Here is a 26378-nt window from a genome sequence, read left to right on the forward strand (position 1 = left end):
CACACGATTTTTATCATAATTATTAAAATAAATTCATGTTTAAACATATTTTTTTCATAAATATCTACCTACAATAAAAAAACATCATAAATAAGCATGTAATAGTTACCTTAATCAAATATGGCGACTATAAATTCCAAACTCAAAATTGAAAAAGTATAAAACAACGTAAAAATAATAATCGTAATCGATTCCGAAAAAGTAATCGAGTTACAACTTTTTAACTGTAATCGATTCAAGAAAAAACAATCCGTGAAAAGAAAAAGTATTTTTAAAGTTTGTTAAAGTAATAAAAAGTACCCACTCGTTTCGTCGAGGGGTTGGGTCGGTCCTGAGAACTTTCCTTAGCAAAGAGGAATCCGTTTTTTATCTCGCTCCGTTTTTTTTTTTAATTTTCACCACCGCGGCGCTATCTCGCGAATGCTTCAGTGGTCAAATAAAAACTTAAAGAGTTCTCAAGGAGTAAGAAAAGGTATGGAGACTAAAGGTGAAAATTGTTTGTTTAATTTTTAGGTTTTTGTACTTTTTTTTTGTTTGTTTGTTTGGTTGATGGAGTTGTTAATGTGTTTTTTTTTATTATGTAATGAAATTAGTTTATCGTTTGGGGATGGAGACAGTTATAACATAATATAACCAGCTACTTCACGCCGCGGTTTCACCCGCACTACTCGGCTTCTATGAATCGTGTGCGTGATGTTTTATAGCTATTCTATTTGACACAAATAAAATTAAAATCGAACCAGTAGTTCCAGACATTCGCGTGTTCAAACAAACAAATACTTCAACTTCATTTAATACAAATTTAAGACTAATTTCCTATTTAATACACCGTTCCCTAATTAAAGTGACTAATCGATTTCCGATAACGTAAAACAGCGTGGTCAAAGAACTTATTTATGTATTGGGATTAGGGGATTCCTAAACTGAATTAAAATAAAAACTCCCGTACAGTAACCATATCTAAAAATATAATAAAATATTGAACTGCTAACTCGACCACGATGACATAATAAAAACAGTCAGAATTTTATTATTTTCCTACTAAAACCACTAAAGGTAAATTTATTTTTATACCTATTATTTATTTTTATCGCGCTGATAATTGCATAGAAACCCGAAGCGTACCGAAACTAAAATACGAGCAATTTGAGGAAAACATCTTATTTATTAGAATTAAAATTGACTATAAGTAGGATTAACACATTTATTTATTACTTATTATTATTAATGCTAATAAGTTTATTTTTCGTTTTAATGCAAGATATGACAGTTAATTGGATTTAAAATTAAAATGATTATGATTCATGTAGGTCGGTATAATTTAATTTAATTTAATAATTACATCATACTACAAACTACTACAAACCGACTTCAAAAACATTTATATGAACAATTAAAATTGAATAAAATTGACAAGGACATACCTAACTCATTTTTAAAAAATAAAAGAAGACTTAACCCTCTCTACGCCTCACTAATTCTAAAGCAGTCAAGTTAAGAAAGATAGCCAAGTATCTCCTGTAAAGGGTACACGTTTCAGCGACGAGTAAAAAGATTCAACCGAACGAGGAGAGGGTTAAGCGTAGAAATAGAGGAAAAAAAAAAGAAAATAGCGCTCGGGAAAAATGCAAAAAGGAGAAAAAAACTAATAGTTGGCAAGTTTTCTTGAAGTCGGCGCTGCTTGTAGAAGCTAGGGTTGCTAACGACTTCCTTGTGTGGGTTTTATCTTAACGTTTTAAAGTTATTAATGTTTTTTTCTTGTTGGTTTAGGTTAATTAATGTCTGTGTTTTAATCTAGTTATGTAAAGAATTGTGAAGGTGAAATAAGAATGGTATTTTCATGACCGATAAAAGAATTGTACATACAAGCAAGAAAGAAAATAATATATGACATTTTTTTAATACTTTGACAGATGTTTTGTTAAATGCAAATCATAATTTGCTACTAAATTGTATTAAAAAGAAACTCTTCAAGTTACGTAGCAACATTAATGAGTTGATATTTCTAAATATAAATTCTTTTTAGTTAGAAATAAATAAAAATCTATTTGTTTTACACCACATTCATTTAATATTGTTAGTTTAAGCTCACAATTTTCTCTAACTACCAACCCTGTTACTAACTAAGATCGTGTGAATAGTAAGAGGTTGGCCGGGCATCATTCCCGGGCGGCAATTATTTTTATTCATCCCCCCTTCCTCCCCAAGAGACATCGGACATTTTGAGCAAAAAAAGAATGTCTACACCAACTCGGGGACGATTTAAAAATTCATCTGCAGTTGCAGTGTTAAATCTGATTTTAATGTCGATTTAAACTTTTGCCAGAGACGAAGTTTTTCCATTTTTATTTCTGTGTAAATCGGTTGTTAGTGGATTCGTTTTGGTCTTTATTATGATTTATAGAATTCTGTTTTTATGGTATAAGCTGGTAAACGAGCTGATGGATCACTTGATGGTAAGCAATCGCCGTCGCTCTTGGACACCCGAAACATCAGAGGCATTACAATTGCATTGCCGGCCTTTTGTGGGTTACGAATTTAAGGGTTGTTTTGGAATCGGGGAATTGCGCCTCCAATAACCTCACTTATACAACGAAACACAACGCAAGCGTTGTTTCACGTCGGTTTTCTGTAAGGCCGTGGTATCACTCCAGTCGAGCCGGCCCATTCGTGCCAAAGCAACGCTTATATTATAGTACTGTATTTAAGCCTAAATATTTAAAGGACATAACCAAACGGTAATGTTGTTTTTCCACTAATCAAGTATTTCCTTTAAAGCTATTAAATCAAGCCATTAGACATCAATAACATTTACCGTAAATTTAAACCTATAATCAATTGGAATAATGTTCATTTTTCTTTTAAAGTCTTTAGACCAAACAGTGAAACAAATTCGTTAACGAATTTTTAAAAACAAAAGAGTTTATTGTTCTCTCATATAAAACTCTTCCGTGTCAAATCGACCCCTTGATCCAATTTTTTGTCTACGGCTATTGTTTGTTCCTTAAACTTAACCCTTCGATTACCTGTTGTGTTACAAACGGACCGAAGGGGACCCTTATGTCAATCTGTATTAATTTTTTTTACGCTGTTAATTATTATTTCAACGTTTGCAAACGAGTTGTGTTTTTTATTAAAACAGTCCCGTTTCAATTGTTGATTGGACTGCGCAAAAATATTAATTAAAAATACGGAAAACGTTAAAAAAATTCGGTGACTTAATAGGCTAGATTAAATTTTAGGTACTAACTCATTTTAATAATACAAAACAGCATCGATAGTACTAGTTAGAATAATACTAATAATAATACTGATTGATCTAAATAGGTATATGAAACATTAGGTCCAAAATTAGAATGAAATTGTATGAACTAAACGTAGGCGAAAATGTATTCAACCGAGTCTACTGTAAACTTAATCCTTTACAGTTACAGAACTCTATAATAATACACTTTAAACTCCTATTCAATCACGAAATGGACAATAGTTATTTATCCTTTTGTTAATAATAAAAATTATGATCAAAATTATTATTATCTTCTGATAAAGGGTGACCTACGCATTGTTCTCAAGCGCATCCGAACACCAATGGCGAATGACCTTAAAAAATTGGCCTGCAGCTGCCCAGGCCATAATAGCCGTTTGTTAGCCAATATCGCCAAAATAATAGTACTGCCACTATTATTATGCTAATAAGAGGCACAAGGCTATTATTTTGTTCACAGGTACGTAAAGGAATATCTTCCGGGACGTTTGTACCCCCATTGTGTCCGAATGTTTGTCGTTGCAGTTGCAGGGTTGAGTTTTTTTTTATTAATTTTTATTATTGACCGCCGCGTCCGTGACTAATTTTGATGAATTATTACCCATATGGCGGTGAACGGGTTATGTTTTGTGTTAGTTTTCTTGTATTGTTTTGTAATAGTTACCCATGAGCTATGTATTGTAGGTACATGATATTATTTAATTGGAACGTAAATATATACTTACATTATTTATAAAACGTATTTATTTCTTAATAGGATAAACTGTGCTATTTGTAAGCTTATTTAATTACTTTATAAATTATTTATTTGTAGGTATTTATACATGTGAATACCACAACAATTTGTCAAGTAACACACATAACATAATTGTAGGACAATAATAAAATAACACGTAATACCTCCTTGGCACAAAACTTTCCTTAACCCTCAGACGCTATGGTACTTTAAATAAATTTAAATGGACCAATTACTCAAAAATCGTTCGTCCAATTAAAATGCACCTCATTCTTAACACATTCGTTCGATTGTTCCAAAATTGAATTCTAATCACCGTTCCTCGCACAATGGGCTACCACGCCCCCACGATGCCAAAAAATAGGGAAAATGGGAGAAAATTTTCCTTTTATAAAATCGGTTCAATTCTTGAAAGCAGGCGAGCAATTAACTCGAGTATCTTTTGAGTTTAAATTAAGTGAAAAAAAATATGGGGGATGAACGATTACTCGGGACGTCTGGCATCGTCTAAGATCAATTGATTTTCATAATAGAGTGTGTAATTTGAATTTCTTTTGTGTTTTTATGACTCCAAAAGAAACTTTTCGATCATTTTTCTATGAAATTTAACGCTACATTGTATCAAAATGCCTTTTAAGCATAGAATTTTCATCAAGACTATTGCGAAAGCTAATAAATTATAACAAAAATAAGATAAATATCAATAAAACGTACAAACAAGCTAACCCTACCGCCGCAAAGGTCGCAAATGCCCGCACGCAACAAAATCCAAGCTTGAGCTTGTTATACATCTACATATTTTTGCTAAACAAAACCAGTTTTAGCCGGTAACGTGCAGTATTGCACAGCGTGTACCGTTACTTCGCATCTGGTGATGCAACTTTTGATGCCTATAATAACATAATAGTGCACTTATCTTAGGATACATATTCAGGGAACATTATGCATGAGATAGAGAAATGGTTTCTAATTGTCTGTAGTTTTTTTTCTATATAATTAACCTCCATTTTGTTCAAGGAACCGTGTTTTATACAATAAACAATAGTTCCAATAACTTAATTGTCAAATAATGTATAAACAATAGCCAACAAAAATTTGCATGTCCCGACAATAATGGCGTAAAACATTATCCATTGTCTTCCACAGTTAGTAATTAAATCAGAAAAAATTAAGAGCAACACGCAATCCCATTCTTTTGCTAATTAAAGAAAGAAAGAAAGAAATTGCTAAGTAGCAAGTTGGGATTGTAAAAAAAAAGTAAAACAAAAGGTCTCCATAGGGATTTGAATTCCGAACGAGAGAGTTTGCGTGTCCGCGTCAGTTCGCGGCGTTCCATTTTTGAAATTTATTTTATTCTTTTTTTGCTAATTGTGTCACGACGATTTGCTTTTGTTTTTGTGTTTTTATTCTTTACTGTTGCTGTTTTTAGGGTTAAGATTATGATTCATGCAAAGATTGCTTTGTTACTTTAGAGTATTCAATAAAAAACCTTACTAATTTAAAAGTGTTATACAAAAACTGAGACAATTTATATAAATTCCAAACATTATCAATAGTTAAAAATCAACAACAGACCAACGAAATATCACCCTCTAATAACTAACTTCCGTGAACCCTTACGATTTTTTCTCGATTTAATAATCGAAATAACCATAAACAGCCATAAAAGTAATATTATAAATCGATTTAAGGATTCCCGGACAACATCTGTTGTCTGAATGTTCTCATAAAGTGATCTTAGTACCGGAATAAACTCATCAGTACTCGGGTCGTGATTTTTTAAAACATTTTTTTAAGTTTTTGGGTAACATGTGGAAAGAACAGGTGTTGTGCGTCGAAATCTCGGAGTCAACGACTGATCGATAAAGACTGTTATAATATGTTTTTTTTTCGTTCTTTTTTTCAAATTTTGAAGAGAAAGTTGTTGTCTGGATTTAAAATTGAAAAAAGAATACTTTTATTCTTAGTTGATGGTATGATACGGCGTTTTGAAGTAGCGAATGTTGTTATGTTACATTACGTTCCGTAATGTGCACCTCTGCCTACCCCTTTGGGGATAAAAAGGCGTAACGTTGCATTGTTTTTTATATAGGTAAAGGAAGTTTGAACATTTTACTTGACAACAAGACAAGAGATAGACAATTTTAATAATTTAAATTTTAATACGTGACTAACGCTACTAATATATTGGTATAAGACAATATTATGTTATAAGGAAAAGGACGAAAACTATGTCATATATTTTATTATGTCGCCTAAAGGTTTAATTTGGTTATCAAGTCCAAAACTACATTTATGGTACATTTTTAGGTAACATCCTGTTAATAATATCACCTTATGAGGTATACTTATGAATAAAAATAAACACTAATTAATAATTATTAGAAAATAATATGTAACATAAAGTGCAAAATACCACATTTATTTCAAAACAAACTGAGCTAAAACCAACTTTAAACCTAAGAAAATAAAGTCTGATTTACAATGTGTACGAGCTGGCTATTGCGCACTTATTTCAAAAGGTTTGTCTTGAAAAAACAGGTCTAGTTGACAAGAGAATAAAATTTTGCTTAACAAAACATGTGTTTAGTAAGGAAACCTGTTTTTCTCTAAGTATATTGTACTTCGTGTCTATTCATTATGGTATGGTGATTGTCATGTTAAAATCACCATCTTTGTTTTACAAATCGCGTCCTCGATGTTGCTAAAGTGGTGTTTAAAAAATATGTTTTTAGTGCACGTTTGTGAGGCGGTTTAAATGGAAAATTATTATTTTGTTCATTTAAAATTTTTAAATGAATTTTTTGATTTGTGATATTTTTTTTAAACAGTGAGCGTTTTAGGGTTGGTTTTTTTTAATTTTAAAAATGGATTTTTTTTTTCTTCTTTTATATATATTTTTTTAATTATATTATAAGATCATCTATATTATAAGTCTCGCTAAAACTCGAAAACAGGTGGACCGATTTGGCTCATTTTGGTCTTGAATTATTTGTGGAAGTCCAAGGTAAGCCTGTCTAGTAAGAAGGACAGACAAACTGAAGAAACAAACATTATTACACTTATTATATAACTACACAAGATTATTTCTCATGGTATCTTAAACAATTAGCACCCTAAAAAGTACCAATTTTTACCCCACCATATGCTAGGACAAAAGGCGAATATAATCAAAGGGGTTTTAAACAAAAAACCTCATAATTAATATCAGTAATTATTCTTTGTTTCTTTGTAAGATTAATTATTAATTTGAAGTTATTTGTTACTTCTTTTTTCTTATTTTGAGAATATTGTGATTAAACTTTTGTTTTTCTTGGCTCGAGTGAAGGTATTGTTTTGTTTTTTTTTTAATTGTGTGGTGGAGGTTTTTTTTCGTGTAATTTGTCAGTTATTGATGTGTTTGTGATTAGGTAGAATTGGAGTGTACAAATTGCTGTTAGTTAGTGGTAAAAGTATACTAGTATTACATAGTAAGAATGTCATAGAATACGAACACAGTTTTACCAAATCCTACAATAATTAAATATACCTTTTTCTAATCAAACTTCAACGCGACAGAAAGGTCATATCGCCCCAACTTTTTAAACGTCCTACACAATGGGCGAAATTAAAAAAACTCCAGACAAAAATTTCCAAGACAATTAAAAGAGGGTGAGACACTAAGTCCGATTTAATAACCAATCGGGCCCGACACCTACAAGTAGCAAAAAAATTCTAAGAAGAATTTCTTCCCCAATATAATTTCGTAATCACCGGACCGAACGTCCGTTTCCGGCAAAAAACTGAGATACGACCTTCAGAACGGGCCGGGACGGTCCCGTCACGATTCGTGTGGTATGGATAAGATAGTACCATTGACGTTTTATAAAGAAAGGTAAATGACAAGATTGTAACGATTTTTTTAATTAAGTAATTTAAAATTGGAACGTTTTAAAAAATAAAGTTTAAAAAAATAAATTGCAACAGTAAAACAAAATAAAATTCCGTTTTTCGAATCAAAAATTCGAAAATAAATAAAACACTGGCCGCATACAATTCACCACAGACAAACAAAAGCCGAATATCACAGAAAAATAAAATAAAACATGGCGTCACATCCACCCAATTCGTTTCCACGATATGATGTCAATATTTACCCGCCGTAAAAGAAGGCGGCAAAAAATAAATTAGGCAAAAGCTCATTTTGGGTGAAAAATCTTTTCGGGGTGACATCTGGGGCCCGAGGGTGAAGGAAAGGGAGGGAGGAACGTGATTTCTTTCCCATTACTATTTGAGCACTTAAGTGCTAATGGTGGGCCAATGTTCGGTGGTGTTGAGTAGGTATTGAGTTTCGGTGCAATGGTATATTAAATAGAGTTTTTGTAATGTCATTTTGGTATGAAAAATATTATTAATATAAGTATCTTGCTTATTCTAGAAAAGGTTACTGGGTTTTTGTAGGAATATGTCGTAAATAAACAATTTATTTGGACGCAAATGAGTAGTCTTTGCATGGCAACAGATACAATAACTAGATACCATTATAGTCAAAAATTCAAAGTCAAATCATTTATTCCAATCAAACATATGGTTTAGGTAACTTAGGTACTTTTGAAACTTCAATACAGAAAGAAATAAATAAATAATAGTCTATCAGTCTGTCTGTCAGTGAAGCTAGATGCTCGTTCTAAAGTGTAGCTTTGAATAGAGATATACTCGGAGAGAATAGAGGTATACATAATTAACTGTTAATAAATGCAATATCTACAGCCAATCCCTATGTAAAAACTAAAGTAAAATTACTTAAATAAGAATCTGTTTTTTAAAAACACCGACCTTTCCTTGTGGGAGGAGAAATACTGGTATACGACGCTCAAAAGAAAAGGGTTCGTGAAAAAACTACATAATATAAGTATTTCATTTTGTATCAAACAAAAATCTCTCAGAAAGGGTAGGTGTACTTCAAATTAATAGAAAGATAACTGAGCAAGTTTCTTTTTATTTTATAAAAAAAGCAAGGGTTGCAAACCGTTTTCGTTTACTTTATATTATGAACTTTTTGAACTTCAACCTTTTTCGAACATTATTTTTAGATTTAAAACGGTCTGTTGTGAAAAGCATTTGCCTCATAATTATCTTTGTAACGATGGTGGGTAACAAATTCTAGGAACCACGAAGTTTTTGTGGATAAAACAGAACAATTGAATATAATGTAAATACAAGGAAACGATTTTTTTACTTGAAACGTTTTTAATTTATTTTTTTTGTCCACAACTGTGTTTAAAATAACACTATGTATTTATTTTATTAACCAATTTTTTATGCACAAATTAAAACTTTATGTGACTCTTCTGGTGTTACGGTTGTCCTATAGGCGGCGCTGATCGCTTACCATCAGGTGACCCGTCTACTCGTTTGCCCCTATTCCATAAAAAAAATTTAATGTCGATCTGTTGCATTATTTTCCAAACGTAATACGATTAAAAACATAGCACAGAAACAAAGAGAAAGTCTTATAAAACAAGAAAAAAATGTAAAACAAACAGAATAAATACTCAATACAACGAGGTAGGCGCTAATTTGGACGCAAACATTTGTGAAAATCAAATAAAAGCCGATCACGCGAAACAACCTTTTTTCCATCTCGGGCTCTGCAAATAGGCTTCAGTTTTTTATACTACACAAACAATTTTGATACTTGCATTTTTTTAAATAAATTTTTAGTACAAGAATCACATTGTGGCTGTGTATTTTTGTATGAAACAAGAAACATTGTTCTCATATTTATAAAGAATAGGTAAATGATCAAATAATGTATCCGCGAAATTGTAAAAAACAACATTTTAAAGAGTAACGAAGGAGTTTCTTGCACTTTGGTAGTTCAATTTGACGTTTAAAAAGTGCCTAATTTAGGATAAGGTTAATTAAATGCTTTGGCTTTGACTTTGAAACACTACGCCTAAAAGTGCTTATGACTTTAGTTGCTGTAATGCAAATAAATAATTAATGAGAATGACATCATTTTTATTTATCATGGAACTATAATAAACCATGCCCATTTTTATTAATATTAAATGACGCAATTATTTCATATTATAAATATTAATATGGGAAAAAAGTGGAATTATATAGGCAGGCACGTTTAGGAAAATTCAAACAAAATTACCTTTAATATTTTATTTTACCTATTAACTTTCTACCATATATGTTACTATCGGTAACTAATTACCATAATTCAAATATTAAATTTAAATTATAATAAATACCGCTACGTACCTATACCTGTAAATGATTCAAGTATAAATTATTATAAACCTAAATTTCAGTTAATATTGAATCCAAAATTAATCACCGGCTGGCTAATTCTTAAAAAAATAATAATTTAAAATGTTTGAAACTTTTAAAGCAAGTATCAAGATTGGTGATCCTAGTACTCAGTGCCCTCTTTTCTGGAGGGTGGCACAAAGACGCGGTGGAGAGTGAAAAAAAAAACGACAGTAAAAAAAAAGATAACTGAATCCCTCCAAGTCGAACCAATCATGGAAATTACGACGTTTTCCATTGGACGACTGCGTTACCGTTATCGAGGAGAAACATGTACTTTTTTTATTTATTTGCCTGTAAACTGATTAGCCATTTTGTTTTTGGTTTTTCGAACATTTTTGTTGAAAATGTTGTTGTTTTCTTTAGGTATTTTATTGAAATTTCAAGCAGTTACAGTAGATTTATCTATATAATGCACATTGCACATGGTAAACTGTTTATAATTTATAGTAAATTAAAAGAGTGCTAAAGTGGTATGATCGAATTTTGAAAAATCATCATCACATCAACAGCCTTTAAATGAACTACTGCTGACCAAAGGTCTGAGCTCACACGGAGAAGGTTTGAGCATTAATCATCACGCTTGCTCAATGCGGGTTGGCGATTTCAAACTTATAATTAGAAATTATAAGCCCAGGACCCCTCACAATCTTTTTCTTCACCGTCTGTCGGTGGTGTCTAAATATTCTTAGAAAGTACATATCATTTAGAAAAGTTACATTGGTACTTGATGTATGAGCACCACACACTCATGTATGAGAAACAGGCAACTTAAACCTCCGGGCTACTAAGACATTTTTGAATAATAATTAGTACCAAAGAAACATTTCATCACATTATAGCTTTTTAAACGAAATTTTAAAACCTTCCATTATACCACAATACATTCTACATTAAAAGTATATTATTTAAAACTAAAATATAACCACATAATATAATCCACCCCACACAACCCCCTTTCGTCCCCAGTGGGCCAAAGACTTCTTTTACCACAGACAAATTTTTCCATTTATACTTTTTTATGAAAAGTGATAAGATGGATTACGTGGTTGAATTAACGGTAATTCCCAAAGGTCCCAGGTTCATCATCCCCTTTCTTTTTGGCTTATTTTTAGGGTACAATAAAGTTTTTGAGTGGATATAGTAATCGTAGAAGACAAAATGGCTGGTTTGAATATTCGAATTGAATTATTTTTGTTTACAGTGTATTCAAATTATGGCGTTTTTGAAATGATTTAATATAGGTGCATCTACTTTTAAAAACTTTGAATTAAATCTCTATTGGTAGCGAATTATAGATACATCAATAATAATTGATTGGCTGCGGCATATTCTTACAGTACTTTTCGTCTACCTATTAAAAAGTCTAACTAAAATAAAACAATGTTAAATATACAATAACACTTTACACAACTGAAACCACATGTCTACCAACAACTTAACATAATCATATACCTAATCCAAGAAATATAAATACACTTAAAATCAAGCCCATTACAAATCAATATTCTCCGCTGCTATCGACATAAGAAATTGTCATTATACTAATTTTTATTTGCAACACGTAATTATAAAATTAACACATCCAATGGCATAATATATTGCTGACGCGTCTTCCTTCTAATATCGTATTACAAAAACATAACAAACTATGGTTATTGCATTTTGATTGAATGCGTTTGCTTTTTAATGCAGATTGAGTTATATTCTTAGCTTCTAGAGAGTATAAGACATTATTTAAAGTGTGGGAGAGCTATGGGCCGGCTCGACCGGAGTGATACCACAGCCTCACAGAAAACCGACGTGAAACAACGCTTGTGTTTCGTTGTGTAAGTAAGGTTATCGCAAGCCCAATTACCTCCCTTTCCAATCTCCGATTTCCCAACAACCCTTAAATTCCTAACCCCCAAAAGGCCGGCAACGCACAGGATTAGAGTAGAAGACTACCTATTATGAATTTTGAGTCATATTACAAGTCAAGTCCCTTTAAGTTACATACTTATTGTATTAAAAACCTGTATAAAAATAATGAACAATTTACTCACTATAGGTAAAGTCTTAACAATTTAGTTCAGAAATATTAGACATACCATACTCAATACATTCCTAAATATAAGTTGCGATATATTTTCTAATAATTTCTAAATCGATTTCTGTTTATAGCTCACGAATAATCAGTTTTATTATTTACCTAGCTATAAAACTTGGGTGCACTATTAACTTTAGATCTTGTAAATTAACACCTAGGTATTTATTAAAAAATGCATTAGGTAGTTTTGTAATTAGATCTTTATGCCAATAAGTTTAACAGATTACAAATTATCCAGTATTTATACACATAGTTGAAGCAATCGAAACAATTTAACCAAGAATTGTATTGTGAATCTGATTGAAAAAGAGTAGCCTATGGAGTTTCTTGCTCGTTCTTCTCCATAGGAATCTACACTTTGGAACGAGCAAATAGCTTCACTAGAGGACTAACCGACAGACAGACATTGTTAATAATATTTGCTTTGACGTTCAAAAGTGCCTTCCTGGTCTATTTGAAATAAATAACTTTAACTTTGACTATACCTTTCACTATAATAAATTTACTACATGTTTGCTTTGTATCTAGTACATTTTAATAATGTTTAAACGAGTACTAAAAACCACAGCGTTCTTATTTAAATTTTCTTAAAACTAAAAACGGCATCGTGTAATATATCAAACGTAATATTAAAACAAAGATTTTGAATACGTTTTAGGTCGAAATAATCCCTGCATTTTAACCACAGTGCTGTGGTGTGGTTTCCGCACCGCATAAATGCATTTCCTTTAAATTTAACTAATGTGATATCGGTCTAAATAAATAATAATTTTCGACTATCTTGTTGGATTTTACGTGATTTTAGCTCGGGTTATGTAATAAGCAATTTTAAACTAGTTATCGCCTGTTATGTTTTTGATAATAATCAACCTCCATGCTGCTATATTCATTATCTAAAAACATGAAACGTTTAGATACTAAAAAGAACTACAGATCCAGTGCCTGGTATCATTTGCTGTTTTTTTTTAATAACTATGGACTTAATAAACTTCAAAATCAAAGCTGATGATATAAAAACCTCTGTTTTGTTTCGTTTCTCGAGAATTTTCTATCATAATTTTACGGGTTTAATGTCTTAAACCTCTATCTCCATCTTCGTAAAACAAAAATTCATAACACAATATCTATATACCTTTTCCCAAACACGCTGCAAGCCAAAATAAGCACTATATGTACTGAACTAACAACATTAGTCGCAAATATCGATTTGAACAACGCGTACACAGCATTTCAGAGTCTAGTTTAGTGTTGGTTCTTAGGGATTGCGTAGGACGACATAACTACATTGTTTGAACTAACTAGATGTGTGACTATGTATGTATATGTAGGCTTCGAAAGAGCACGTACGGGTTAGGCTAAGCAGGGGTGAAGATAAAGTAAGAATCTCCATTTTGACTAAGGTTAAAGATGAGAATGATTTTGGTTTTAAAAGAGATGGTAATAGATAGTAGCAGCCGTACTCAGTCGTACGCATTTAATGGTTACTTAACCCAGTCCTAAGCAATTGTTTTTAGAACAAAATCGTTACTAAGGAATAGTTTAAGTAATCATTAAATGTCTCTGAGTACGGCTGTTAGACGGATAGGTTGGAAATAGTGTTTAAAGTTTAGCCAAACATTGATAATTCTTGAAAACCATGAAATAAGAGACGAAATTACTTTTAATCTTACAAGCCTGTGGAAGAAGTCTGTTTGCCCGGATCAGTGAATTACTTTTGTATTTCAATATTACTACTACAGTTTATAAAAAAGTAATTTTTATAGTTTTATTTGTGGTCTATTTTGTAACAGAACAATATAATATATCTCATCATCATCATCAGCCTACATAATATATCTACTTCCATTTAAAACATCATCAAAGAGCCATTGTCCACGTACATTTTTGTCGTCACCATGCATCGCAGTTTCGGTCGCGGATTCAGAATCATCGTCTGTGTACCATGGTGCAATGATTCTATTGATTTCCACTATCCCCCCCTTACCTCACACTACCCGCGAACACACGAGAACACCCCGTCACCCCCTCTATAAGTACATAGCTCCAATAATTTGCACAGGGCGTGAAACCGTAAAATGCTATGTTGTTTATGTTGGTATAGGTCATTCAACTTGCCCAAAATGGTCATTCTGATGATGTGAGTGTTAATAACGATAATGATTATGATATTAATAAAGCTGCTAATGATTTTAAGGTTGAAATTGATTTAACAGCAACAACGACTAAAAATAATAATGAAACATACAACAATGCAGTTGAAATTAGATTAATCGATACAGAACCAAATTCCAATCAACTTAAGACATCAAATCCCTAATCAATAGCTTCAATAAGATCCTGAACTAAAGATCTAACATTACTTATGCATCACTGCTCAAATTCAGTTGATTGCTAAGGTAGTGACCGATATAGCTATAGGCACACACAATCAGGATTAGCATGAAGCTAGTAGCTGTAGGTATGTAGAGGGCTAACAGTGACGGATGGGGTAGAGAGTAGACGAATATTCTAGAACTAGTTGAAGTTGATTTGAGGAAAGAATTTGGTAATTGAGGGTCTAATGAAGATGATGATGATGAATAGAAAAGATTTGGTAAAAGGAGATTAAGAAAATTATGTAAATAAAGTCTTCAAATATATAGTTTTGGAAATGTTATTTTTTTTTTTGGAATAGGGGACAAATAAGCAAACGGGTCGCCCATGGACACCCGCAACACCAGAGAAGTCACAGGCGCGTTGCTGGCGTTTTAAAAAGGAATACACTCACAAATTTGAAGGTCGACGAAAGATGTATATAAAATTTGTAGCAATTGGTGTTCCATTGTCTCTGCCTACTCCCATGGGAAACAGGCGTGAGGTTATGTATGTATGTATGTCAAAACAAGGTTAAAAAAGACTTAGAATAAGAGAAAAACTGAAAACTTTCATCAAAAGTCGGAAAGGTTACGATGGAAATTATTGGAATATTTCTCTCGAGAGTTTTCAAGAACATTGGACAAAAGTCTTTGTTCTTTTTGTGAAATTTTTCAGCTGAAAACTTTTCAGTTTCCCGTTTAATATTGAGTTTCAGTAGCGACCGGAAGATCTCAGCTCGAGTTTTGCGTACACCTGCTAATTTTTTTTTCTTATACTTGTTTTAAAACATTGTTCATATTCCTTTAAGTATTCAATGTTCAATTTTATTTAAATACTGTTAAAGTTTCTTTTGCTTTCTCTTGTACGATTTTATATTGTTGAATTGTGTTATTGGAACGATTAAAATGGTTTTCGTCTAGTTTTGGATAGTTTAGTAATGATTAACACGTTATTAATATACTAACTTCTGCCAGCGGCTTTACTCACAATCCCGTGGGTTAACAAATATCCTGTGAACTATTTATTGCAAATATCCTATGACCATAATCTACGCCTAATCCAAATTTCATTCCGATCCCTTCAGCCGTTTTGACGTGATTGAGTAACAAACAAACACATAAACTCACAAACTTTCGCATTTATAATCGTATAGTAAGATTTGGAATTCTAAAACCTGCCTATAAGTAGATCAATTAAAACAAATACTTTGTCATCATGAGATAAAAAAAATAATATTATTATGCAAAAAGTACAACTAAAGGCATTACAATCTCTTTCAAACAATAATGGACTTTAAAAACAGGAGGACCTTAGCATACAGAAACAAAATAACATATCAAACAAAACAAAATCGTCTCCAATGGAGATTTCTAAAACAAAATGCTTTGTTTTTGTTTGTATTTGAATCCCACTTGTGTACTTAAGGAAAGTTTTTTGTATTCATTGTCATGTAAAATCTTTGGAAATAATTGGAGAAGTAACGTACCTCCTACTTTTGGGCTATTTCTTTATGTGAAGGAGGGCACGGACGTATTTTTGTTTTATACATGTTTTTAAAGGAGGGCTCCGTTTTTTCGATAATTGAGTTTGTCTTTTGTTTTCGAAGGACCATTGATTTGGAGTTTGTTTTGAGAATTGTAGATGACTTAAGCCATGAGCATTGAGCTATGCTTCGGCACGAATGAGCTGGCTCAACCGAAGTGGTAAGAAAACCGACGTGAAACAACGCTTGCGTTGTGTTTCGTTGTATAAGTTAGGTTACCGGAGGCCCAATTACTCACTTTTCCAATCCCCAATTCCCCATCAAACCTTAAATTCGTAACCCGCAAAAGGCCAACAACGTACTTATAACGCCTCTAGTGTTTCGGGTGTCCATAGGCCGCGGCGATTGCTTACCATCAGGTGATCCGTCTGCTCGTTCACCAACTTATACCATAAAACAATTGAAACTATTTTACTCCCTACACAACAGCTAGTATTTCTCTCATCAAACAAATGGACAACTAGCAATTAGCTGCAGGTAACACGAAATAGGGGTGTTATGCGTTATGTCATATTTCTCACGTTATATGTATATATATACGTACATATAAGGTGAATGTCGTTTGTATAAAATGTGTATCGACGTGAAAACGTTTCAAGGTAATTTTCATGTCATTGAAAGTCTGAAAAAGGTTTTTGTTGTGTGTTGTTTATTTGTACTTTTATCTATACGTAGGTACTAATATGTGAAGGTAAAGAATTTGTTTGTTTGAACGGGCTTATCTCCAGGACTACTGGTCTGGATTAAGTAATTCTTATTCTGTTGCATAGTGTATTTTTTGCAGAAGGTTACGGGCTATAAAACATCACGCTAAGATCAAAAAGACTGCCTAGCAGATTAACCGGGACTCCGGCTCGAAAAGTAGGAGTAGGAACGGGGTGGTTTTTAGTCAGTAAGAGTCTGACACTCCCTCTTACCTCGCCTAAGGCGGGAGAAGTCATTGAATTATTTTACCCCCACAAAAAAGCATTATTGAAAATAATTTCACAATATTACAACCCAATCCTTTTTTTTTAGTATACTCTTATAATAACATTACAAGCGAATTATTCACATCGTTTTATTTATATCACAACACACAATGGTCATCATATCAAAAAATAAAAAAGTTACAACGTTTAGTCGAATTAAAAACCTTATAGTTATAACAACTCGTCAGAGATTCAATAAATTAATAAAAAATGCGAACTGGCCATAGACGGGACCTGTCGACAACATGGCTACAATTAAAAAACTCATTGACGGCGTACAAACCTACAATCAGTTGATTTTAAATGCGTTAATTATCTTCAATGACTATGGCGGGGGTTTTAGTCTGTCATTATATACTCTTTTTGAGGTTCTATAAGTGTATTTTAATAGGTAGTGTTTACTTTTACTAATAATTATTAAAGAGTTATATTTATGAAATAGATAGATAGGTACGGAGAAACGGGGTTTTTTACTGTTTAGTTAGCACACCATTTTCGAGTCCTTTCGCACAGAGAAGTCACGTGCATTCATCATCACGCTTGCTCAGGGCGGATTAGTTTGTTTAATCGTTAAATAAAGAATATATTTAAACCATAAAACTAAATCATTATTACCTATAATCTGTTTATAATAAGAACTTTTTACCGTCGCGAAGTATTTGCTAAGAAACCATCTTGCATTATACCTACATACGTCTTAACATCGATCGAACATAATATTATTATCTATTCTGAACAGAAAAATAACAAGAACATAATAAAAACAAGACAAATCATCTTAGATTTAAATAACATTAGTTTTTACGACCGCCATTACTGCAAAACTACATGATTTATTAATACAAAATCAACCTGTATCCAACTAATTGCCTTGCTAAACGCAACAATAAAAATCACGACAAAAAGCCGTACGATTGAATTAATGCAGATACGAATGGACGAACGACGCTCATTGGCCGGCGCGAACGTGGAAAAACACGTAAATTTTTTTCTATCTAAGCCACGTAAAACGTACTTGGATTGCAACGCTGCCCTCCCATTGGCCGGCGCCGCCGCTCGCCGCTGGCTATTGGAGAATTTTTTTCAACGCTTTTCACGTATACGGTTGTACAATTTTTTTTCTTAGACACACCGACCAATAGTGGGGAGCCTATTTTAATTATAACGTTCTATTTTTTTCGTGACGCGTCGCTGCTACGATTTTAAATTTGGAATAGAAGTGGCCGTGGCTATGTTGAGTTTTCGAATATGTTTAGTTTAGAATATTAGTTTTTCTATTATTCGACGCCATTTTAAAACATCGAGACACTGTTTTTTAAACTAAATCGATATTTTACTAACATGGGGATTTTGTTATAGCAAAACTGTTGCCGTCGGATCTTTATTTAATAGGTAAACTACTCGTAGTAATTACAGTGATTTCCCTAATACAATATTTGAGAGGAAAATCTTCTGTAAGTATACCTATAAAAGAGTTGTATGTGCTACTATTTCCATCGTTTTTTGTTCGTGTTTCTTTAGTAGTCGTATGAGTAATACTGATGTATAAGAAGTATTAATAAAGTTACTTAAAATAGCTCAGTGTAAGATTCTATTATGAGTTCGTTCGTAATGGAGATTGTCATAATGATCAGATGAATGGAATAATTACATTTTTATATTAGTTTCTTGATTTGTATAGAGTATTTTTTTATGTTGCTTGAGTTGTATAGTTTGGCTTAAGTGTTTGGCTTAGGTAATACGTTATTTTAAAAATTCGCTTTGTCTGTTTCTTTAAGATTGGAAATACTTTGCACGATTTCAAATTGAGAATGAATGATTTTAAGCATTAAAACTGGTAATAATAGATTATTGTGTTTGGCTTGGGTCACACGTTATTGAAATTGGAACGCTTTGTCGGTTTCTTTAAGATTGGAAATATTTTACAAGATTTCTAATAGAGGAAGAATTTTTAAAATTGCTAGTTCCTTAGTCATTTGTTCCTTAGTCTTTTATAGATAATTGTCAAACATTCCTATCTTTTATAAACCTACACAATTACCAAAAAACCTTAACGATTATTAGAAAACCCGCACAATTATCGAAAAAAACCCCACTTACCTGTATGTAATCGTGTGTGTTGTTGCACATGGCTCAGTTGTTTGAATCTCCGGTCACAATAGGAGCATTTATAAGGTTTCTCTCCCGTATGAACCCTGATATGCTGTACCAGCTGATGATTGGAACTAAATGACTTCAGGCACTGCTGACATTGATGAGGTTTCACTTCGCCTCCGAGTCCTCGTTGCAGTTCTCGTGCATGCATCTGCATTGCGTTTTTGTGCATGAATATCTGTAACAAGTTGGGTTTGGGTTAGTTTCGATTTTAAACGCGGTTTTGGTTTTTTGGATTGGGGTTTTTTGAGATCCTACAGTCGTGAAGGTAGTATGAGTTTTATAGTCTTCTATGACCTCCGATTTGAAGAGGAATCTATGAGGATTTCTCCGTTTGATGAAGAGAAGGGTTTAGAGTTTAATATAAAATAATTATACTTAGTAAAGATAATTTATTAAGTAGGTATCAGCTCGACAATTGCTAAACATGGCCGCTTATTATGACAAAATATGTCACGTACCATTATTGTAGAAAAATTCAAGACAATCACAAAACAAAGTGTTATTTTAATATATACCTACGGATAATGCCATTCTGAATTAATCCCGCCTATGAAACATATATACCTATATTCTAAAATAATACTTTATTGATCCGACAGACAAACTAGATAATATAGTTTTGTTGGACTGCTCACTAGCTTATAACTTTTAACCTGTACCTTTTTAATCAATAATAATGTTTGTTTTGTACGTAAAGTGTAAAATTAATAAACAATAACAATTTTTAAGTAAAAGACCACTATTCATCGAAACCTTCTTGCCAAACCTAAACAAAACCAACTACACGGTAATTCCAACATACTTAAGTATCCATTACTAACACAAATCAACTTAAAAATACCCAATTACGCGTTTCATAGTATACGAACGTACATAATAAATACATAAAGGTATACCACACGAATACATAGGCTATATACTCTCTCTAGTGTTAGGTTTCACGCTAGGCGTCCTATAATTTAGCTGTAGCAAAGAAATTGCCTTCCCCATGCCATAGATAAGGTGAAATTATAGAGACTTTATATTATTTAGTGGTGTTTTACTCATGTGTTAGTGTTGTGTGTTTCTATGTGACATTATTAGCTCGTTTGGTTAAATTATTGTGTGTTTATTCTTGATAGATTGGTGTTTTTTTAAATGGAGTGTCTATATGTGTCTTAATGTAGGTGTTTTTGTTACGTTGTTGCGTGAGATATTTGGTTTGCAAATACTCGTAATTAGAAGTATGGATTTTAGAATGTTAAAATACCTTAACATGAGCGAGATATGTATAGTTTGCAGCTACTTTAAAGTATGGAATTAAGAAATATTGGATATGAAAAATAGGGTGTTTTTTAGTGAAAAGGGGTACTTTAGACTACTATCCGATCCCTGGATTAAACAGTGATTTATTTAAGAATATTATGAGATAAATATTACTACAAGTAATCTCAAATTACCGATAGCCATACTACAAAATCAAAATATATCGTAAAAATAAACTCCGATCGTGTCTTTTTTACGTCACCGCTAAACCTAGCAAAGAACTTCTTTAATAATCGTATGACGCTACCAGTGCAACAAAACCTCATAACCAACACAACCCGTTCCCATAACCCCATACCCTAAAACACCGCAAACAAACTCGAAAACCGAAGTCATTATTACTAACCCTATCAAAAACCTCGCAAAGTTTTATCAATAACGGTTGTCATGTAAGGAAGAATTGTTTAATCTCAACCTAATCTCGAAGTATATATTTTATACGTTTACCTGTATATTTATTGAAAACCCTTCGTTCGTACGATTGCAAAGAAACGACTTTGAGCACGCAAGTGTACAGTGGAGGCCGTGAAATATGATACGTACAATATTGTAACAGAATCTATGATACGAGAGCTACTGGTGTATTGTCGTGTGTTAGTTAAGTTATATTTGTTTTATGATGTTTTCTGTGTTTATATAAACCTTAACAACTGTTAAGGTTTTTGTCTTTAATTATGTTGGGAAAATTTGTTTGTAAAAAAATCTTATCTACCTATGCTCAAACCTTTCTGATGTGTATGCTCTCTTGTAACCTATTTACAAAAATAAATTCATTTCATTTCATTCTATGATTGAGGAGTCAATTTTGAAAAAACAGGTTTAAAATATTAAAAAGTTTCTATTATACAGTTTAAAATCAATATAAATTAATAAAAGAAACATTAAAAAAGAACAATATTTACCTCAAACAAGACATCAGAATTTTGATTGATCCACATTTTTGCAACATAAATTTAACTATTTATTTATTAAATGAAAATGTATTAAAACAAAAACTACACGTAGGTATCGCGGCCACCAATATAACTGAACTTTAAATGGTTATTTTATTTACAATAATAGTTTTATTACGCCCCGCTCAGTGCGGAAGGAAAATAAGAACAAAAACCAATTAAACATTAGTTGTTTGTTTAAAAATTTATTAAATTAACTTCCTCCTTCTTTGCTTAGACGTTGTTCTAAAATAGGAATAATTACTTATTAATTGTAGAAACATAAAACGTATTTAAGACTTTGACTGCCTACAAAAATCTGCTGAAGGCAAATCCTTCGGTAACGCCGGTCAATTTTACCCCCTATGGCGTTTAGTGTGTTAAGTATAAGGATTATTAAATACACATAGTAATAGAGTATTAGTAAAATTTATGATTTATATAGTTTTAACCTTATTGGTGGCCCGAAGGTTTAAGACGCCCGCTCCTGAGAATGAGAGCGCGGGTTCGGAAACCTATCAACGGCAAAGTATCAATGTGACGTTTTCCGAGTTATATGTACTTTCTAAGATTATTTAGATACCTCTGACTAACGGCGAAGGAAAATATCTTATAAGCCTGGAAGAGTTTGAAATCGCCATCCTGCATTGAGCAAGTTAGTGTGGTGATTAATGCTCAAAGTCCAATAGTCAGCAGTAGCCACTAATAAGCTGTTGATGTGTGATGTGAACATTATTGGATTGGGATTTTCATTTGAACATAAATCCTAGTGTTTTGTCTTACATAACAGGATAAATTAGCTAATTGTTTTACTTCTAAATCAATTTGCAGGAAGAGTATGTCATTTGGAAACGTAAAAGCCTGATTTAGATTTAGGTCTCATATTATAATAAAGTATTGCAAAGAGCTATTAAAAATTTAATTTAGTTAAAGGCATGAGTAGATACAAGATCTGTATTTTTCTAATATTATAAAAATATACATTAGGTACCCGTTTTTCGTATCCAAATTCGATGTTTTTAACATTATTGTTACATTATTAATCATAATAATTCCTTTATTCAATCCTAATCAAAGAATTACTCATACTATTTTCTATCAAGAATTACTCATACTATTTTTATCAAGAAATTAGTATTATTTTTTAAATAATTATTGATTTGAGTACGCTTTTCTATCAAATAAATGCTTTTTTTCTATTTCTAATCTTTTTAACATCTAACCAACAAAATAACAAAAATATACTGTATATAAATTCCAAATAAGCTCAAAATGTGTCCATAAATCTGCACTACAGTGTAACCCTTTCACGCGTGGTAGAAAGTGGGCCCGTCGTATCACGCAACGAAGAAATTGCAAAGAATTTATGCTTTTGATACGATATGACGCCGAGGTCTAAGGTTCTGTTCCCGGAAGAACAACTTGACTTATTGTTAGTATCGACGTAACTGGCAGTTCGTTAGATATTTTATAGTTTAACTTCATTTATATTTTTATTGTCATAGATAGAGAATGTTGTTTTATTGTTTTATGGGATATATGTACAAAGGACTTGAAATATGGCCATTTATTTTTACTATAGCTAGTTAGGAGGCCTTTGTTCAGCAGTGGACGTCTCTCGGCTGATGATGATGATGATGATAGCTGGTTAGTTAGTTTTGACTATATTTATATATCTCTAGCCTCAGTCAGCGGATTTGCGTGGGATAAAAAGTATCCTATCCTCGCCCAAGGCAGGATAATTCAAGTCAAGTCAAAATTATTTATTTCAAATAGACCAGGAAGGCACTTTGAACGTCAAAGCAAATATAATAATATTAAAAATGTCTGTCGGTCAGTCTTCTAGTGAAGCTATTTGCTCGTTCTAAAGTGTAGATTCCTATGGAGAAGAACGAGTAAGAAACTCCATAGGTTATTCTTTTTTTATCTGAGTCAAATGATATTTTTGAAAAAGTGCAGTGATGTGCAAACTCCTTCTTCAGCAGACGTATTTTGGCTGATGCTGCTTATGATGATAAATTATGTTATCAAGCTAAAATGATACTTATTATAATAACTTTAAGATTGACTTTAATACTTCAGGAAATAATACACATATATATATGTATAATTATGTAAACAATGATACTAAGACTCATTTAATTATTTATTTATTACTTATATATAGGTACCTATACCTATCGACTATGTTATATTTTTACATACCTACAATTACATAGTAGTATATAAAAATTGTGTTATTATTTTATTTTTAATTGTCCTTATTCCACACTATTGCGGTCATGTTTTATTTTTAAATTAGCTTTGTTATTGACATCATCACATCAACAGCCTATAAGTGGCCATTGCTGATCAAAGACCTCTTCTAATCCTACTAATATTATAATTGCGAAAGTTAGTATGTTTGTTACACTTTAATGTTAAAACGACTGAAGGGTTCGAGATGAAATTTTGGAACACTTTTTATCTCTTCTTACTTTTTATCCCACGGAATTGCGGACAAAGCCGCAGGCAGAAGCTAGTATTGTATTACCTACACTTCTGCCTACCACTTCAGGGATTATACAGTATAATGTTTTTTCAATATTAAAAACGTTTTTATCAGTCGAGCTTACAATGTAACTTAGTACAATGATAGTAAAAATAGGTTAAAGGAAAAAATAATTATTATTTAACATTTAACGAACAATAGTATAGTAATTAAGATAAAGTATTTAATTTCTTTTTCTATGATTTTTTCCCTATTACTATCAAATGCTTTGGTTAAGGAAGTTTTTATTTGTGTTAAGCTCTGAAACATTTTAATGGCACTATAATTAAAAAAACTATAACTTTCCGATTAAAAATAATTTATTTGTCCACGAAACATAATTTCACTACAAAATGAGAAATAAATTAAAAATTTCATCATAAAATTTAAATTAACTATTAAATTTCCCATCAATCAAAAAAATCAAGTCATTAAAAAAAGGTTCTAAAATTAAATTTATCTTAAAAAAAATTACCAATTTAATCCCATCAATAAAAAAAAAATCACGTCACTAAAAAAATGCCTGTAAAATAAAAATAAAAAAACAAAGATTCTCGTCGATAATAAAAACGGCGTAAAAAAGTCGAAACGGTTGTAATTCTTTTTAATAGAGCTGTAATACTGAGTGTCGGAACAATTTACGCAAAAATGAGGCGTGCATATTTCATTAACCTTTTTTATACGTTCGCGAGGCGCTTTATTTTTTACACCCCTAATTACGCCCTAAGGACTCGCGTCCAAGTCACTTGGCCAATTAAAATTTAAGCTTTTGGTGTTTGTTTTACAAAAAAAGAATATTAATATGACATAATGATGACACTTTTTAGATTATGCGCAGCACATCAAGATATACTAAATTGTATTTTGGTTAAACTAGAGTTGAGACTTTATTACAAAATGCATAAGGTCGTATATCAATTGAAAATATTATTCAGATAAGTATAGGTTAATATGCTGGTGTTTCGATCTATTTTGTCTATCCTAGTAATAGTGATAGCTATTTAATAGGGAATTGGCTACACTTATGATAAGTCCTAAGTCTTCATACTTCAACAAAAATCTAAATAACACATTACCCAACTCAATTAAATCACAAACACCGACCAATCACACACATACACAGTCAAAATAAACAAAAAAAAGTAGGGTGACCAGTCAAAAAAATATTGAGGACACATAAGTATTGCACAACGAAAAAAATCGGTCAGTATACCACCTACAGGAAAACGGGCCTGTACTTGTATTCTTTGTATTTTTATTTAGGTATCCATACTAATATTAAAAATGTAAAAGTGTGTGTGTCTGTTTGTTTGTCCGTGTTTCACACGTGAAAACGGAGTGACGTATTGTCATCGTCATTGTAAGTGGAGATAGATGAAGGAATGGAGACTGACATAGGCTACTATTTGCCTCTTTATAACCCCCCACTTTCTTAAAATCTGGGGGTGGAAGTTTGTATGTAGTGTTTCACAATTTTCAAGGTAGAAAATCTATAAATTAGTATTCGAACTATTTGTCAGTAACAAAAAATAGTGCATCTTTTCTTTGCGTTTTCTATGATAAAAAATAGTGCACCTTTTCTTTCCTCAAAATCTTTAAAAGAACGCGAGTAAAGCTGCGCGCAAAAGCTAATAAGGTATAAAAAGACGACCTAAAAAAAATGTGAGTCAAGTTCAGTAAAAATGCGTCATGCTTTTCGTTGCGTCGCGTCGGACGCATTTTTTGTTTTATTATAAATCTGACGCGTGGGTGTGCTTGCGATTTCAATGATTGTGTCATTCTGATTGTGACGTTAGTAAGTAGGTAAAATATCACGCCTTTTTATCCTTTGGGGATGTAGGTAGACTGGCATTTTTTTAAGGGAGGAAATCATTTAATGTTTCTCGCGAGGCGAGATGGAGTGTCAGACTGTTACTGACTAAAAACCACCCGTTCCTATTCCTATTTTTCTAGCTGGAGCCCCGGTAAACTTGCTAGGTAGTCCGCAGCTCTGGAGGTAGACGGGCATGCAGCTCGTTTTTGTAAGAGCGACCTAATAGGACGCTGCATAGTCTAGTAGATAGTTTACTATAATAGCAACCAAAAAAAATTACATTCATGAGAGGAAAAGAATATGTGGTCACAATTGTAAGCACAGGTCCAAAATTTGTTCTATTAATCAAAACTTATTCAATAATGTTTATCGTTAAATA

At 32.1% G+C, this 26378-nt stretch overlaps 1 protein-coding gene across 18 annotated transcripts in view; it reads right to left on the minus strand.

Annotated features, from left to right (window-relative positions):
- The window catches only part of LOC118281929 (zinc finger protein 628), a 126669-nt gene that overhangs the window by 15476 nt on the left and 84815 nt on the right, over positions 1 to 26378 (minus strand). For all 18 annotated transcript variants that reach the window (XM_035602750.2, XM_035602749.2, XM_035602770.2 and 15 more), the window contains one exon: positions 19363 to 19594. In XM_035602750.2, coding sequence (XP_035458643.1) covers positions 19363 to 19594 — 232 coding nt within the window. The remainder of the gene's footprint in view (positions 1 to 19362; positions 19595 to 26378) is intronic.

The sequence above is a fragment of the Spodoptera frugiperda genome, chromosome 16 (assembly GCF_023101765.2).
Source record: "Spodoptera frugiperda isolate SF20-4 chromosome 16, AGI-APGP_CSIRO_Sfru_2.0, whole genome shotgun sequence".
NCBI lineage: Eukaryota > Metazoa > Arthropoda > Insecta > Lepidoptera > Noctuidae > Spodoptera > Spodoptera frugiperda.